The 19,492-nt window shown below is 40.3% G+C and overlaps 2 protein-coding genes and 1 long non-coding RNA gene across 3 annotated transcripts in view; 2 read left to right on the forward strand and 1 right to left on the reverse strand.

Annotated features, from left to right (window-relative positions):
• Positions 1-552: 552 nt before the first annotated feature.
• Positions 553-4,753, forward strand: Fabpl (FABP-like protein). The gene is made up of 3 exons (XM_078183849.1): positions 553-963; positions 4,301-4,405; positions 4,618-4,753. The coding sequence occupies exons 1-3, from the start codon at positions 721-723 to the stop codon at positions 4,672-4,674; spliced, it is 405 nt and encodes a 134-aa protein (XP_078039975.1). The 5' UTR covers positions 553-720; the 3' UTR covers positions 4,675-4,753.
• Positions 4,687-19,492, reverse strand: part of LOC144471622 (uncharacterized) — a 111,988-nt gene continuing 97,182 nt past the window's right edge. Inside the window, exons 9-10 of the mRNA XM_078183844.1 lie at positions 10,864-11,135; positions 4,687-10,160 (exon numbers count right to left, since the gene is read on the reverse strand). Of these exons, the coding sequence (XP_078039970.1) occupies positions 6,678-10,160; positions 10,864-11,135 (3,755 nt within the window). The 3' untranslated portion in view covers positions 4,687-6,677. The remainder of the gene's footprint in view (positions 10,161-10,863; positions 11,136-19,492) is intronic.
• LOC144471627 (uncharacterized) lies at positions 12,744-13,291 on the forward strand. Its single transcript, XR_013494318.1, has 2 exons — positions 12,744-12,956; positions 13,273-13,291. It is a non-coding gene; the product is annotated as an uncharacterized LOC144471627 (long non-coding RNA).

Below are 19,492 nucleotides of genomic sequence, written 5' to 3' on the forward strand. Positions count from 1 at the left end.
TACCAAAGAATTTTTATAAAAATTCCTCCCGTCTCTATTTTCTTACGATTTACTATTTTCGAAACAGAAAATAAATTATTTCAGACAATTCTCGTACTCGTCTTAAATCATTAAAATGATTAAATATACACCATCGCATTTAACAAAACCTGAGAAATTGTCCTATGCACGAATCATCCCTATAAAACTGTAAAAATACAAAACAGAACAAACCATAAATATACAAAGTTTCGGCCTCCCTCTCCTAATGAAATTTCGCAAATGCGACGCGAACAAACAACCCCCGAATCCTGGTAAACCGGTCCTCGGATTCCGTTCTAGGCAGCGATCGAAATGCAAAATCGACGATGGCCAGCGTAATTCATTTCCCTTCGGGGCAAGAGAGACGCTTGTGCATTTGCGTTGGCGCGCGCAAGTACAAGGGAAGCACGAGGGTGTTCGTGAAATGACAAAGCGACGTCGCCGACTGTCCGCTCGTCGGCTGGCCGGCCGGTTAACGATAATCCGTTCGACACTTTGTCCTGTCCGATCGTAGATTGTCCGGCGCGGGTGTGTGATCCGCACGCACACGTGCGCGCCTCGGGACATGTACCCCTCCAGTGATCTTATAAAAGCGGCCGGTGCCCGGGGCACCGGACATCTCGCTGCTAGCAACGGCTACGTGTTAACGTGTTCATACGAACGTCTCTCGTGCGAATAAACCCAAGAGCCGGCTTCAAGATGGTGCAGATCGTCGGAAGATACCAATACGTCTCCAACGAGAACTTCGACGAGTTCGTGAACGTGCTCGGCCACAAGGAGCTGGCCGCCCCGTTGCTGTCCTCGAAGCCGATCATCGAGATCTCCCAAACCGGCGACCAATGGACCGTCGTCATCAACTCCGAGGAGAGATCCAGCTCCACCACGTTCAAGCTGAACGAGACCTACGACGAGAAATTGCCCTCCTTCGACCGCAAGTTCCCGGTGAGCATACGACGATACTCTTTTAAACCTTTGCGCTCGAGTGTCGACTCTGCGGCGCCATTAAAATTACTTTAATACATTCCAAAATTATTTTTAATAGACATCGCCAAAGCTTAGATTTAAAAATTGTTAAAAGTGTAACTATTATATGAGTCGTGAGACACAATTTCATATGCACGAATTAAATATTGTTACATAAAATGGAGACGCTAGAAATCAGAAAAATTATTTTAGATTTGCATTTGAAATGGTTTCGAGTGCAAAGGGTTAACACTTCCACTGCCGATCTCGTCGAATTAACACCAAATTAATCTACTGATCAATAAATTTTGACGTTGCACGACCAGGACGAGTGTTTGGCTAGACGTTGCATTAAATTATAACATATTAACTGAATCGTTTTCTGTGAGAAGACTTTTATAATTTTGATGACTTTAAAATAGAGAGAACGTGGAAGCAGTTATCCGACCGGCTTAGTATTTTATTTAATCTAATTAAAATTCAGTTTCACGGGTCCTAATGGAATTAAGAATATGTAACAGATTAGCTGAAACTTAATTTTCAAATCTCAGCTAATGGTTCCGGTGGTTGGAGGTTCGGTGACGCGGTAGTTAAAGTATTGAATAATTTTATGGAAATGTTAATGATTGGTCTTCTGATTTTCAAAGACTTATTAGGAACTAATTGACCATCGTTCGAATTGAAACGGGTCTAGGATCTTGTTAGTTGTTAAAACTAACAACAAGCATTTTTTATGTGCTAAGCACCTGTACTTGTTTCAGGAAACTAAGATCAGCTTAACACCCGTTTAATTACATTATAGTGTAACACAATTCCAGAATTCGTCGCAGAGAGCAAATTTGATTGAAAAGAAAATCGTTAGCTTATTATTGCTTAGTATTGTAAATAATATGTAGCTAAATATTGTAGCAAAGCTTCACGTAATTAGTAAAAAAAAATGGTAATAAAAAATGGTAAATTGGTAATAAAAACTGGACGAGTGAAATATACAGCAATGAGATACTAAAAGAACTTGAAGAACATTGTTACGACATTTCCAGTTTATTAAATCAGTTCCAGCAAAGATTTTCATTTAGTAATAAAAGAAATAAATACACTTTGATTTAATTCCTGTTTCTCGCAATTGATATACAACATTATTATTTTACATAAAGATTTACAGTGTCGGTATTACGCTAGTTGTAAAGGAGTTTTATAATGATTGAACATTCTATATTACTAGTTAAAAAATGACTTGAATAATTCGTAATTTATCTGGAGCCGTCAGATATAGCTGTATAGTATTGAATTTGATAAAACAGTTTAGGTCAAACTTCTTGAGAAAAACGGCACATCTGTGATAAGAATCGCAGTGTTTGCTCGCATTTTGACACTCGTATACTAGGTAAAATGATGTAATTCTCCCGAATAGGATCTCTGGTTAGGCATCGACCGTCGAACCCGGGGAGATCGACCGTGTTACAGTATACTTCCAGAGGCAATTGACATCAGTTTACTTGCAATATGTTATAATTTAGATATCATCTAATCACGGGCGAACGATAACGCCGATCTACGTTTAACATAGATAAGCGAGACCTCGATCGAACAGATTATCGATATCGGACTATAATTTTGTGGAATCATTGCAAATTTGGGAAAAAGGTTGTTGTATTATTCAAAAGACCTGAGATCAAAAAAGAGTATACTTTTCGTATAAAAAAAATACAAATTCGTTTAGGTCCCTTTTGCAAAAATAAGAATGATTAGTAACACTTGCGAAAAGCAGGAATTAATTTGAAAAATATCTATTGCTACATTTAATAATTCGAACAGGTTGAAAATGATGCTCTCGAGAATTTCTATTGTTCTTGCTTAATCTACTTATTTTTATCATAATCGCACAGGAAATAAAAATTAATTGTGCTTTGTAGATAGCTTAATCCGTTGATCCTTAAATGAAACAAGCTTTGGAGATCTTTGGTATTTAGCAATAAAGGTAAATGCAATTGTTCTTCGTAAATCATATCATTTTAGATATGGGACAATTGTTAATTAAAAGCTAAGATTGCTTGATTGTTTGCTACATTAAATAACTCAAATTGTTATTCAGTGATATGAAGGGATGGCTTTGCAACATTTATCCAGCATCTGTAAGAGAATGTTTAGAATTATCCAGGCGGAATTGGCTCCCTTCGTTGGTGTACTCTGTGCGCCGATGAATTTATAAAAGGGTCTCATATGGCGGTGCACCGTACATGAATCCCGGCATATGAAATTGGACAGCATCCTCCCTTTCCCCTACATCCTAACGACTATTAAACGATGAACAGTATTTAACCCTCGTGCACTGTTCGGGTCAATTTGAATTATAAGCAAACCCTCTTTCTTTCCCTAGGAAAAACTAATTTGATACCAACAACTGATATACATATACATTGACCACTGTAGTTCAGAAGTATCAACGATCCCTTGTGCAGCAAAGAAATAAGATTGATTGCTGTTCATTTAGTGGACGATGTGATAAATCAATATCTACATTAGAGACATGATAATTTAAGTAAAAAATATTCACATATTATTTGTAGATGATTATTTAACAGTTTATGAAAATTAATGGATTACAATTGAAGCTTTTTTTAATCTTTTAATACTAATAATATTTTCAATCTAATAAGTTATTCTCGAATAATTATTCATAATTAAAAAAATATGATTGCTGATCCTATATCCTCCCATAATTTGTATTCTTTTTCACTACTTTAATTTATTTCATCAGTCATATTTTAAATAAATACATCAGTCTACGATATAATTTTGGAAAAAATAAGTTTTACTTCAGAGATAGATTAATTTCATCTATCTTAACAATTACCTGAAAGATAAATTAAACGACAGCCATCAAGGTATCAACGTCAGCTTTTTGATCTTCATCAGGTCCAAAGAAAGCATAGATGTATAAAAATAAAATTAAATTAATGCTCGACTAATTTGCGTGATTTACTGTTCCAAATAAAGAAGATACAATTAGGTCTGCGGTTACACAGTAATAGAACCGAATATTATACTTTAGGATTGCAATCGCGTTCGCACTCGAGGAATCGTCTGAAAAAAACACATCAGCGGCGGATTTTTCAATACGCTACTCGTAAACGTACTTAAATAAACTATGTAACACAATTACAGGATAAGATATTTTAGTTTTACTCTTACCTTGATTATGCTAAGATAAATAAGTTAGAGCGATTTAATTTTCTCGACGATAAATAGAACCGCCGTCCTGCCGACTCGCAAAAATATTTCGCAAAATTAAAGGCTTTCATTTGTCTGTTTGCAGAGCATTGCAACAAAGGAAGGCGATAAGCTGAAGGTAGTAACAACCGTAACTGATGGTCTCAAGATCACCCGCGTCTATGAGTTCACAGAGACCGGAATGCAAGTGGTGAGTAAATAAACAAAATCATATTGCAGTTGACGCGTTAGAAATACGAATAAGATTGCACATCGGTTGCGATTCGCGTGTACTCGCTAAGCGTGTAATGATATAAAATAAAATTTCAGAAATGAAACATAATGCGCTCAATTGCACACCGACGTGTTATCAGTAATCGTTGCGGATGACTATCTTTTAACTCTGATCATTTCATTTTTCAGCTCCTGTCCGCCAATACGGTCGACGTCACGGCAGTACGTACATACAAGAGGCTCTAAATAACAAAAATATTTAGATAAATAAATAACGTCATTTCTTTTCGTATGAATTAAAAATAAAAGATTTTTTACAACTCTATCTTTACTTTCCCTTTTTACCATTCATAGGAATTCTGCTCGGTGTGAAACCTCGGCCAAAACGATAAAGAAAAACGAAACGTATTACAGACAAATGAATGGGTGAAAGTAAATATTTCGGTAACAAGTTTTCAGAACTTATCGCGAATGTTTTATTAGTATTCTCATTGTTCACCGTAAAATTGTTATTAGAAATATTTACTCTTACCAATGCACAAGTACATATGAACGGGACAATTTTATAACATTAACAGAAAAACAAAAACTGGGGTTACAGATTTTACGCACGAAAAACAGGACAAGATATAAATAAAGAATACAAATCGAAAATGATAATAAGCCTTTGCACAATAATAGTCACCGACAAGTAAAAAACCTCTGTGTTTGTATTATACATTGTTAAAATACTTTTTTTTTTACTTCTTTATTCATATTATTTAGTGGCAGTAGAGATTGTATACTTGTTTTAAAATGTATAATCAGTCACATCCTTAAAAGTGGCAACTAAATGGTCCTGGGAGGGGGGTGGGGGCTCGGGGGCGCAGGTAGGGGACAATCCCATCTAAGTTTATTATCTTACGGGGATCTTGAGAAACTCCTCTTCGCTGGCGCTATAGTCATCCGGTCGGGAACATAAGCTTTCGATGCAGCGGATCTCGCGTGTACGTACAAACTGTTCGTTCGTTCGTTTCGTATTTGTTCGAATTTATTTAATAATATGTATCACATTAACTCATCAAAGTGCTGTACATAAATGGATAGAGAATACATAAGAATGGTATTAATGAATGACAAGTGTATAATATTCTCTTGTAGTATACTCAACTTCGGAATAGGAACAAACAAAAAAAATAAATATATAGTACCGTGTTGTTTCGCGTGTACGTGAAATGTTTGTGTATGTATACGCACGTGTGATGCCTGTGTATTGGCGTGTGTGTGTTTACGTATACGTGTTTAGTGAAGCGCGTCCAGATCCGCATTTCGAGATACAGATTCAGAACGCCGTGTTACGTGTAGATAAGTTCATCTCCATAAAGATTACGACGATTAATCATTTATCAAGTATAATGGACATATAAAATTAAAAAGTATAAAAAGACCGTCCAGTTTCGTGTTTTACAATAAGAATATGTTAAGAAATCGATTCGTGCGGTCAAGTGTGTGACGCGTAACGCTTCCTTCGGATCTCAAATTTCATCTTGTCGGGCTAGTTGGTTGTGCCTGTATTTTTTCTCATTTTCTCTTCTCGCCTGACCTCCTCTCCTCTCTCCACACCGCTTTTTTCCTATCGTATGCGTGTTTCGATTTTTACAGGCCAGTTGCAGCACCACGTGGACACTCTCCCCCGGTTAATCTCAGAGACCGTTTGGAAACGTATTCGATTTATTTACAAAACAACCGATATCCTTTTCCGCATTACTCTTTCGTTTATCTCTTGCTTTCTCTTTTTGTTTTCATTATCTTCCTCATCCAGCGAGACATCATTGTTTTCCAACACGACTGAAGCAGTCAGAAGCGATAGCATATATTTTGTTTGTTTTTTTTTTCTTTTAAAGGATATGCGCTCTCATACTCTCTTGCTCTCATTCACACGCATACACCCGCGCATTCATACCGTATCTCTTGCTCTCGGTCTCTATCTCTTATTTCCTCTAGCATTCGTTCACACACTCGTTCTCTTTTTTTAATATAGATAAACGGACTCGTCACTTCATCGGTACATGTACACATTAATATATTATCTTTTATACTTTACGCTAGTCATTAGTAAAAACTCCTTCCGGTTCCGTTATATGTTCCCTAAACTACTTCAGCAGATGTTCTAACTTCTTTCTCGTAAAGAAAGAACAACATTCTCGGTGCGTGACATACGATCAACATAAAGCTAAAGATCGAGAGCCCGGCTGTTCACCGCCGTGGATTCAATCGGAGCTCATGATCAATTGGTTGTCGTTCGGCGTGACCACTGGTGAGAGGTCTTTTTTCGGGACGTCGTCGATGATAGCGTTCATCTCTATCTTCTCGGACACTCCGTTTTGCACAACCTTCGCTTTCTCGGCGGCTGTTTTGCCGCCAATCAATGCTTTGCTGGTCACCTTCGACACGGCGGTGACCTTCTTGACAGGCGATGCCGCTGTGGTGGTCTTCGTCGTCGAGGACAAGCGTTTCGCGCCGGTCGTCGTGCTGGTGGTCGATTGGCGGGTAGTTGTTTTGGTGGTAGTTCGCGCCATGGAGATTTGTTTGTTGGCTGTCTCCTTCACTTGCTTGTCGATGATCGGAGGCTTGCTTAACGACAGACGAGGCTTCATTGCATTTGTAGCAGTCGGGGCGCTCTTCGGTCTCGCACTGGTCGTGGTCGTTGTAGTGGTAGCAGCGATGGGCTTCGCAGCTGCGCTCGGTTTGGTGGTCGTGGTCGCAGAAGTAGGTCTCGCCTTTGTTGTCGTCGTTAGAGTAGACGCTTTTGTAGTCGAGGCCTTTGCTGTCGCGGGTCTAGTCGTCGGTGCAGTCTTGGTGACAGTAGAAGTTTTAGTCGCTGCAGTCACTTTGCTAAGAGGTTTCACGTCGCCGTTTGTCGTAGGCTTTTTCTCGCTGGGAGCCTGTTTCGAAGCGGTCGTAGCGGGTTTTGGTTTCGCGGTGACGGTGGTACTCGGCTTAGTAGCGGTTCTCGTTGTGGCGGTTGTTTTTGGAGCCGGTTTGGTTGCCGCCACTTTGGTGCTTGACGTGGTCGAAGGCACTGTCTTCTTCGGGGCGTCCAGGTCCTTCGGACGAGCAGTTGCTGTTGTCGCTGGCTTTTTCGCTGCACCAACCAATGATCGTGTCGTGGAAGTCATCGATTTCGAGGGAGATGTCGGATTCGATTTTTGCGCGGTTTTCGAAGTTGCAGTTTTCGCTGGTGGTTTCGGAGCGGCGGCCTTCACCTTTGCTTTGTTTTGGGTCACTGCAACTGTGCCTGCTACGCTTGCTGCGATTGCGGCGGCAGCAACCGTTACTGTGGCTATTTCCGCGATTTTGGTTTCAGAAGCAGCCTCGGGTATTTTCTCGATTACAGGCTCTTCGATTTCGGAAGAAACTGCTTCTATCTTTTCTACTTGTTCTAATTTGCATACCTCTTCAACAGCAGGCTCCAATGTTTTCTCGGGCTCTACGGTTTCCTTCACTTCCGTTACTTCTTCTTCCTTTACCGTTTCTTCTTCCTTTACCGTTACCTCTTCCTTCTGAATTTCCTCCTGAACTTCTGGAACAGCGCTGATTACCGGAACATCGTCCGATTTCGGTTGCAACTGACATTCCAAACCTGTAAATTCTTGCATAGACTCCGATAGACACAGTGCTGGTTCTTTCGCCGGTTCTTCTACCTCCTGCAGCTTTGTTTCGGAAATCTCGGGTTCCACGACGACAGTTTCTTCCTTTTCCTCGGAAACTTGTTCGGTTTCATGTGGGAACGCGGACTTCATGCGACAAATCAGATCATCAAAATCTTGCGCAGCTTTCTCCTTAACCTCCTGTTCTGTGACGAAGTCTAATAAATTCTCCTGAGTCGGTTGCGGGGATTCGGCACGTTTCTCTTCAGCGGGTTGTGTATCTAAACTTTGAATAACCGGCTCGCATTCTTCCATATCGACAGCAGCCTGTACTCTGCTGAAATCGTTCTCATTCTCCAGACAAACGTTGTCGCTCTTCATCGGAGACAATTCGCAAACGTCGTCTGTTTGCATCAGTGGCGAAGATGCGCGAAGACCGCACGCTGGCATTGCCGATAATTCAAACATATCGAGTACTTCTTGAGACGATGGAACAGAAGTACAAACATTCATCGGTTCTATGGAAGAGGGTGAAAAGACGTCACCCGATTTTTCGATGGGCGAATGGCATACACCCATCGTCGGCAGTGGAGATGCTTCGCGGACATCATTTGTTTCTACCGGTGATAGTTCGAGAACGTCGGCTTCTTGTTGAGGCATTGCAACAGGAGACGAACAAACGTTGTTTCCTTCCGTGGAAGAGACTGAACGGTTATCATCCAACTTCATCACCGGAGACTCACAAATTTCGCGTGGTTCTACGACCGTGGACTGACCAACTTCGACTGATTCTGTGGTCTGTGGTTGGTCGATGCTGCCAGATTCGGCAGAGTATGTTTGGTGATCGTAGTGCCCAGGTGTGAATACCAGAGTCTCATCTTGCAACGTGGACTCAAGAGGTGCCGAAGGCATTTTATCGGTCTCGGTTTCGTCAGTGAGGTTGCTCTCCATCGCATCCGGCACCGGTGACAGCGACGAAGGCGTATCCGCTTCCTTGGATTCACAGGTTTCTTTCTGGATCTCCGTTTCTGGAATCAACGCGTCCTCGCTGGTTTCGTCTAAAACCTTCGGTTCGTCGATGTTTACGCTTGACGGCGAGAGCGGTGGCTCGTTGTCCACGGAAACGGCTTCTTTCTCCGACTCAAATACTGGAGAATAATTCTCGGTCGAAGGAGAATGCTCGGATCTTATGGCTTCTGGCTGTTTCGTCTGGGAAGACTCCGATTGCATATCGAGTAAGTCGAAGGGTGATTTCGATTTGACGACGTGCTCGTTGAAAATGTCGTCCTCCTGCTGCGAAGAAAAGTTCACGAGCTCTTGAGACTCATCAGGGAAGGCTTGCGTGTGCGATGGTTGTTCAGCTTCTGGCGATGCCAAGTTTGTCAGTTCGGGATGCAATTCTGGAGACTGTGCCGTTAGTTCGGGTTCCTCCATGCTTCCATTCTTCTCATCTAGATCTGTGTTGCTGAGATTATGGACGGCATTCAAGTCGACAGCTTTTTCGAATTCACCGTCGAACTTGTCGCCTTTGTCAAACGCTGCCTCGAAGTCACTAGGTGTGAAGGACATGGCCATAGGATCCTTGGCTATATCGTAATCGCGTTCGTAACTTGAAAACGATTCGTCCACCGTGGAGATGCCGGTTCTATGGAAGTCGTTTGCTGTTAAAAAGCTAGCCGACGACACGTCGCCGAACTCCGCCTTCGTCGACGAGACCTCAGAGTCGTCCATATTCCCGGAGAAACTAATGGTCTTCTGTCGCTCAGTGATAAAGTCCGTGTCATCATTGCTGTTCTGGTTAACACCATTCTGATACTCTTCTTTTTCTTCAGACTCGACCTCTCGCGGCCGTTGGCATACTTCCTCGTCGAATTCGCTCTGGCTAGGCACTTGGATGTCATCCATTTGCGGAACCTGTTTCAAAGGCGAACCGGAGATAGGGTAATCTTCCATGAGGTTTATTCGAGTTCCTGCAAACTGAGGTGAGACGGGAACGAACTCCGCCGCATCCGGGTTTAGTTGAAAATCCATGTCTTTTAACTTGTCCTTGTTCTCCGTACAAGATTCTTCTGCCAGTTCCTCTTTCCTGTCGTCTATGCGTAACTACGGACAGAAATCGATTACTTAGAGTGCTGGTCATTAGTCTTTACAAACGTTTATATACATATATTCAAATAAAAACTTATTGTCAATGAATACCAATGAAGATCACTATTTACATTTCCTTCCTGATTATTTTGGGTACAAAGTACTTGAAGTACTTTCCTAGCGAAGATAAGTGATACTGTATTGTACATTAACGCTAATCGTGAAAGTCCTTTAAATTCTTTTATAAGTTCATTTAGTCTCTTATGTAAAAAACCCAATTTTCTTACGAAAAATCTAGTTAGTCGATTCAAAAGCATTTTGAAAGAGCAGGAACATTCTTTAGCAGATGATATCGCACTAAAATTCAAATTACCACGGTTTAAAAGAAAATACACATTATTTTATACTTGCTCGATTTTACGGTTTCGGAAAGTCGCAATACTGATTTTAAGTATTCTTTTTGTTCTAAATTGGTGTTACATTCTTGATGCAAAATACTCGTTGAACCTCTTTCTCAAGTGATACATGCAAGCGATTTATACTATAAATTACTGCCAGTGGCTTGCCCTAAATATCTTCATTGGTATTTGAGCCTGTATTTACAAACTCCATATTGCCTCAGATCTGCAACACGAAGAATTGTTAGAATTTTCTAATGAACAAATTCCTGGTAGGAAGGCGGAAAGTATATGGAAGAGAAATGACGTTTGACGCATACCTCCGCGTTAAATAGCTCGGATAACTCTTCCTTCGGAACCACTTTGTCCACAATCTCCAGATCCTCGGAATAGATTTTCAAATCGTTGTCTTCGATAGGAACTTCTGAACTTTCGATTTCCTCCTCTTGTTTCACTTGCTGCGGTTCGTCGTCGGGCGTTGTCGACTCTTTTTCTTTGTTCGGATCAACGCGATAGTAATTCCACTCGTCTTCCGAATCCTCGCTGTCCGCTACATTATCCGCTTCAGGAATCAGCGCATGCTGAAGAGGTTCTGAAAAACCGTACATACAACTAAATTAGCTGGATTTGATTTTCAGTTGCAGGCGATCGCAGTTTTCACAATCATCAGGCTTTCACCTGCATAGCTCCTCTACGAGAAAAACACGGTTGAATAAAAACCGAATGCAATGTAATCGAACTCTTTATAGCATACAATTGCTGAGCATAATGTTCACCATCGAATATTGGTAATTACAGACTAACTCTATGAATCCTCTTATAGTAAATTGTCACTTAAGGACTCGATTTCTAGATTTTAAATTAATTAGATGAATAGACAGACTATCGGTAAGACAATTTCCTAAAAAATTGAAGTTCTCGACACAGCTTCCAATATATCTAGAAGAAAGTAAATCCTCAAGCCCTAACTTTGTTAACCGATACAGTTCGCGTGTCAAATTCGCCGAATTATCTTTCACGCAGATTTTATCAAAATCGATAATAATATCCTATTGTAAGTTGGCTTATTTTTCGGAGTGCATTTTCAGTCTCTTGAAAAATGGAATAATTCCTTCGCGTTTTAAGTATGATTGCCGCAAAGGAGTTCGTTCCCGAACGTTCGTCGTTCACCAAATCGTCGAGACAAGGAAAGGAATTCGAAACCACTCTCACAATTGTCGATCGTTACCCGACTAGCAGAATTATGCAAAACCCTTTCAAGCCTCTAGTACATCACGAGGAACATCGATTTTAAACGGAACGACTTTGCAGACACGATAAGCAAATTAAGCTCGCCGAGTCACGTAATTTACAAACGGTAAACCAATCTCGATAACAAGATTACGCGGAGAGACTGAAAACCTAGACCCGACCGAGAAACGTCGCCACCGATAATCTCGGAATAATTAAACCTTCCACGTTCGAATTTGCGACACAGCAGAGAGCCTTCCGTCACCGACACCACAGCCGATAATCTAGCAACGACCCTCTCGTGTGCTAGCTAGACGCGAGTTACGCAACTCCTGGACATGCCCGTTGCACAGCACGTCTACACTTCACTGGATCCTGGCAAGGCGGACCGTGTCGTCGACCAAGAAAACGCGGAACAGGGGTGCGGCAGAATCGCGCGTCGCGTAGATACGCCCGAATCATCCAGAAAAATCATTGACAGACGCGGGGAGCGCGAGGGGGCGGCCCGGAGGAGAAAAACCAGTCCGAGGAGCGAGGAGTCCAAAGGACGAGTTCACCGGCGAATCGATTCCACGTCTGCGTTCGATCGGATCAGCTGCTTGGTCTGCGCAGAAAAAATGCGGATGCAAAACGAACCAGACAGAGAAGCGACGAGAGACAGGGAGGTAGAAACGAAGAGACGGTTCTCTGCAATGGTTTCACACACGGTTTCGGTGCTGGTCGGAGCGCGCCGGTACTCACGAGTTTCAGGAGGAAACGAGCAGAATATCTGGCCGCAGGAGCGATCGTCGCCGACTAAGAGGAACTACGCCCGCCAAGAGATGCATTATCGATCTAGTCTAGAGCCCCCGGAACACCCCTTCCTCGCCGGCCCTGCCCACCACCCACCTGTACCACACCGTATAGCAACAGTCGCACCTCATCTCCGACAGGAACGCTGCTCCTGCGATTGGTCCTGGCCCTGCACAAACTGACGCGCGCCATGTCTGTCATCGGGACACTGAATTCTACCATTAACCCCTGCACGATCTCCGGGTCCACCTTGACCCAGGTCGTCGCGCAACATACTCAGCCATCGCGCGTTAACTACCTTGGTCCGACAGTGGTCGCGGTTGCTGGCCGAAAGGGTATTGAAGGTGTGGTTGGAAATCTTTGGTGTTCGGACATCGTCTCGTCGTTACAGGTGAGCTTTAACGTACGCCATCGTTCATTTCTAGTAGGATCTTTAAACTCGACGAGGAATTGTTAAACTTTTCTTAAATTATTACTCGAAAAACAGTAGCAATGGTGCATAATCTAGGAAATTATTTAAATTAAGGTAGTGTAAGGAGGTCTTTTGAAATTATTAGTGAGTTTCTGTAAGACATATAATTCAGTTATGAAATATTCAAAGTTATGGAATTTTATTAAAAAGATTTTATACATTTTAGCTCTTTTTGCTCAATTTTTTCCTTTACATTTATTGACATTGTCTAAATGTTTTTTATTCAAATTTACAGGCGTGACTTGCTCAGTGGATGAATGCTTAAGCAGCATGATTTGTAAAATGATTCTGTTACGTAATCATCTGAACGACATTATCGTATGTAGTCTACTTTATTATTAAACTCACAGATCCCTAAACTAGCATTTCTTAACAGTTGAATCTACAGTGGTGTGAACAGTTGTAGATTTTACATTTTTATTGTCCCTTAAATAAGAGAGTTATCAATGTATCAGTATGCTTCTATTATTACTAGTATATGTATATTCTATGTAATTATAAATTCGAACGAACTATTACTCTTATTGAAAATATAGAAAATCGAAGTACACAGACACGACGCCTTGTTAGGCTTCCAATTAAATACCACTAAAAATATAAAAACTCCTTTGAGCCTACAATTACTCACACCACCGTATTGCCGAATTCGCGTCGAAAACTTGCCGGAGATTCCCGAACAATGAGATTTGACAGACGTATTGACACAAATGAAGCGGCCGGGGGATCATGCTAGTCGACTTCTCCCTAAAATTTGTATGATCGTCCAAGTGGAACAATTGTCATGACGCAGTCGGTGGGCAGCCGGTGTCCAGAAAAATTAATGAATCGCGAGAGCATCCAGGAAAAATTGATGAGCAAGCCCTCAAAAAACGAGCAGGTCGCAAGGGTTGAGAGGACGAGCAACCGGTGTTCCATGAATTTCACTGTACCGATTTCGGATGGCAGCACTCCCTAGGTGATTGACCCATCACTGACCCGCAAAGGGTGGGCTCCCCAATGGCACACGCCCTACCTTCTCTCCCTGCAGAGGTTTTGGGCTAGTTCAGGCATCTGCGGCTAATGCGCTGAATCCACGGGACCCTGTGTGTGCTGCAAAGCTCCACAATGGGAGTGCCGCAACCCGTCTCGCAATTCTCCTGAATTGTTCGATCTCATTAATATTAGAGCCGCGGTGAATATTACAGGTGCAGGCGTCTCCCCTGAATAGCTCCGAAGCGTGTACTTTACCATCGAAATGATAGGACCGGACACCTAGCTGATTTTATCTCGAATGGTAACGAGAAATAACTAATTGAAATAAATTCCGATCGTTAATTTGAACACTGTTCATTGAATATAGAAATAATATCACACCATTTAATGTAACAGCTACTTTAAAAAGATGAATTATTTTGTTAGTTTTTCTCATTTCAAATACAACAAAAATAACCCTTAAAATAATATGTAACAAAAAGATTTTGTTTCAGGAAATTTAATGAAATTGCGTGTTATTTGTAAGTCTGGATAAGGTATCTTCGAAATTATATTTTATATTCCCTGCAATGCGCATAAATTTTGTAATATATACCAGTAATACGGTATTTTAAGATGACTGCAGATTACGCTATCTTTTTTCTATTTTTCAAAGAAAAAGAACATAAAGAGACAACGAAGTGATTGGAGGTAGTTCAAAGAAATTTTTATTTGAAGATTTGTTGTCTCTTTGAAGAATCAGAAAGGAAATTTTTGTAGGTAAAAAATGTTGTTTTTGTCGACTCTCGTACATTATTCGAAGGAGTTTCAGAATTACAGATTTTCTTCAAATATACTGTCGTAATTTCTTATCTCTATAGTTTTAATAGTATTTATCAAATATTTCTTTAATTAATCTTTCTTTTCAACATCGCACGAGGATCTTTATAATACTAATAATACTTTAATAATATTTATTAAATAATCCTTACTTAAACTTTAATTTAGACATCGAATATGTCAGAGACGGTTCAAATACTAATTACATAGAGAGTGTACAATGATGTTTATAATTCTAATAATATTTCGTGACATGTATGAAATATTCCTTAATTAAACTTTAATCGTAATATGGTCGAAGCATTAATTAAATACGTGAATAGTGCACGATGATGATAATTTAAAAGAAACATTTATAGGTTCTAAATGCGAATGATTGCAAGCTACCCGGTTTCAGGTTGAAAATATAAATGTTACTTCCGACGTGGTTTATTATGAATTGTTTCTATCAAGCTTCGCATCGATATTTAAATTATGAAGCACAAGCGTTAGTCTCTATCAAATAAATCATGGGTTTTCCTTCTCAGATAATGTACGATAATCGAAAATGGCCAGCAAGGAAATTACTCTGGAATAATTGCACACTGAATGCAATAGAAGGACAATATTCCAGGAAAGAACATTTTCCTTATGGAAACGAAGGCGGAACGTTTTCTATGACAAAAAACTGACAGAAACGAAACTGTTGCAACAAATAAGCCGGAAATCAAACGATCATGAAATTGCCTTCAAGGCTTTGCTATTTTGGCTATTAAAAGTAATTTACAATTGCTTCCTTTTACCTACTGGCCTGCAATATCTTTGCCCGTGTTACCGCATCACCATAAGGATATCTCCGTATACTTGCAATCATACTTGTAATGGACAAATTCGTAAATCGAATGAAACGAAAAATAAATGAATTAATGACTAAAAACGACAGCACAAGACGACAAACTATACAGAGCTGTAATCAAAACTGTGATTCAAATGAATCAAATGAAAAATTATTTGCTCGATGGATGGTTCTCGATCATGCTTATGAAAGTGTAATGATGTATCGGGATGCGGGGGCAGAGAGGAGAGTACGGGACAGCTCGAATGCGAATGCAATATTTTTCAACAGAGGTTTGACATTAATTGAAACTCCGGCGATCGATTTATTAATCACTTTTATTGGCAAATAGTTTTTCAATTCATTTCGAATCGCAGTCTACGCTACACATACTACAAACGCTGCCTATTTAGAATACGCTACACATCGATATTTAATACAGCGTCAAAATTACGTTCCAAGCTCTCTTCGTTCTACCGTTTGTTCATAGAGAGACAATTACAAGGAGAAGAATCGCTAAACGGTGCATGTTCGCGATGCTATCGGAAACGTCATAGTTCCATGCTTTTATCGATTGCAGACTATCTAATCGAATAAAGGGTGTTCGTTCGTACGGAGACATACCATATTTACAATAAACATGTATTCGACATATTTCGGAATAGAATTGGTTCCTTGCGCTCAGAAAATTCAAAAACTCGATTCAGCTGCGACTGGAATACGGTGGTGCGAGCATATCGGAAATTTCTCGGCAAAGAAAAACAAATAGAAGAGAAGAGACTTCAATACGGACGTTCGACTAATTTCTGGTGCAGTGTTTATATTTTTAGGGAACAGGTCGACACGAATAGGCAATGTACTATACCGTCGCCGTAAAGCAGGCAAGACTGTCACGAACAGGAGAGTTTTAACGTGGACGATGGCGTCACGCTTTTAATTAGAATGCGCTCCCGTTCTATTATGCGGCGTTTCGATTGAATTTCCTAACAAAACGCACCAGGGAAATTTCTTCCATCGTCGAGAGGAGAGAGTAATTGTATTTTACGTGCAACAGTGTTTCAGTTGAAATACGAGTATTAATTGTCACGCGATTATCGTTTGCTCTGCGCGATCATTGTTTATCGAATTCGTAGCGTGGATAAATATTGTTCATAAAAAATATATCTTTTGCTTTGTATTCATTTCAGTATAGTTAATTAGAACGTTTAATTACGTAATTATAAGCTAAATAGTTAATTGTAACGCTTGTAAATATGCACTCGATGACGTTCGATCTCGCTGTGTTCGTTTCATAGACGGCGGCGTCGTGATCCAAGTACATATTAATTAGTCAAAGAAATTGTAAATATTAAATCTGTATTAATTCGTATCACGAATAAATATTATAGACCTAAAATATATGCTTTATGTTATTATCTAGTTAATAATAATATTTGAAAATTTCGATGCATTCTTCGCTATAGATGGTAGACACGTTAATTACTCAAGAAAAATTGTAAATATTGCGATGTCTATTAATATTACAATTTTTGTAAATAGGTGGAAATAGGTTACAAATACCTAAATTCAGACGAAATAACAGCAAGCAGAATCTAATTCAGGGAATCAAACACTATAATCCTGTGTTTCAAATGTCTCTTGGCAACAGAGGAAAGCTGAGGGAAGGAATGCTAGGTATAATACAAGGAACCATAATACTTGGCAACGTAACTTCGTTTTCAGTTCCTTGGTATATGATTGAATACAGTGAGAATTCATAACGAAGACGAAGTTCAATCCAGAAGTTGAACAAAGTTGTTTCAAAATAAATTCACTTAATTTTTGCGGTTAACTTCTAGATATTGTTCTATTTTATTTCAAATTTTTGCTACGATTAAAACTGTGGATCTCCGTGCAAAACAGTTCTGCCGCAAACGCAGGACCCTCTTAAACAATTTGATTAGATTATAAGTACTACATCGATATTATTGATACGAATTCCAATTTTTCTCTAGTTCAATCTTTCAATAGACATGCAACTTGGCTTATCCGAATTTCTCGATTGTAATTCGATTGAAATAAAATACACTTTCACTTCATGAACTGTTTAAGGTTTGCTGGCGTGCTAGATCACAGTGTTAAACAGGTTCCGTCGGGATTCCCTTGAATCTATAATTATGCGCATCCCTGTGTTCCTCGAAGCCAATAATATTAATACCGAGTGAACGTATGCAACCGACTTAGAGCGGCCGCTACGCCGAGGTTTCTAGATCCCATCCACATAGAAACAGGCTTAAGGGATGCCAAAAAAAGGGCAACCCACGCGGAGAACGTTGCCTTAACCCGTTCCTAATTCCAGCCTTCCTCCCGTCGCCACCAACGCGAATTCATTGGCACGATCGATCCACGCAACTCTCGAGATCCCATGTGCACCGAGCACATTTCTCAAATCTCTGAACGGCAACTTATGGTAAGGTAAACGTATCTATATTTTACTAAACGCCGCTCAATCGTGACCCCTTCTAGAAACAACAGCGTAAACGATACAATAGAAACTGAACAGAACAATATGAGAGCGAACGTGAAAATTCTATCCGTATTTTCCAACATTGTTCTTTATGAATTCACTCATACAACTATACTGTTATATTTACACAAATGTTTACAGAAATAAGGATATTTCTAAGCTAGAACATACTGTAAACATATTTTGTTTACTTCAATTTTTTCATTCCATCGGACGGTATACTATAATAGGTACACGCTCCTACCTTCTGCTTTATTCCCATTGTTTTTTATTTGAATTAAATAAATATTGCAATCGATGAGAAATTTATATAATTCTAGAAAGGAATAGCTCTTCGCTCGAGTTAATGAAATGCCTCCGATATTATGGAACGTTAGGAGTTGATATTTATCAGTTGACGTGTTAAAATAGCGTTCGCCGGTTGAAACTGGTAAAAAAAAAAGAGGAGAACAGATTCGACACGCCCGGCGTCTCCGGGAATCTTATTGCTACCGAGGCTCGTTCCAGGCTGTTTATTTTTCAGCTTGAGCACGGCATTGTTGCGCCACACGTCCTAAATGTCCCGAGACACACGCGCGACAAGCTCCGGTGGTCGCCTAAGCCGCAGAGTATGGTCGGAAGAGAAGTCGAAGTGGGATATGTCATTGAGACTTTCGACGCGAAGTCTTGCCGGTATCGTATAACTTGGTCGGGAGTCGGAGGGCACCGACGCGTAAATGCTCCGTCAGGACCTCGCTGCTTCCCGGCTCCGCGGATACGTGAAATTAATTGGCATTTCATTTATCATGCTGCCCTAACCGAGGTCCTTTTGAAACCGTCGCGCAGAACTTTGGCTGGTCCGCATAGTTCCCAGCCGAGCCCTATGCACTGCCTTTGCCACATTAACTATGATTAGATCTACTCACGATAAAGAGCAGTCAGCTATACGTGCGGACTGTGGGTCCTTTCGGTAATAGTTTCTTGATTGCCACACGGTAGATTTGTTAAAGGTCCGTATTTTCGTTACTAGACTGCGGATTTAACGCATTTATAGAAGGATCGTCGCGTTGGTGCCATTTAAAACAAGAGAAAAAGAATTCAGTAATGCTTGTTATCAAAATGATTAAAGCAACAATTTATTTATATTTAGTTTCTATTTCTTGCAAAAATTTTGATTTCACGTAAACTATGCCAACTAATCTTTGTGAATTTATGGCATGCGCAAAGTGAAGTACAAGAAACCATTTATAAAGTCAACAGCAGCATCTTTACTACAAACATTGTTTTATAATCTTAGCGAGTTAGTAGTAGAGATAAATGATATTATCCAGCTGTTCTGGGAAACGCGAGTTATGTTCATCGGTT

Source organism: Augochlora pura, chromosome 6, assembly GCF_028453695.1.
Source record: "Augochlora pura isolate Apur16 chromosome 6, APUR_v2.2.1, whole genome shotgun sequence".
In the NCBI taxonomy this organism is placed as follows: Eukaryota; Metazoa; Arthropoda; class Insecta; order Hymenoptera; family Halictidae; genus Augochlora; species Augochlora pura.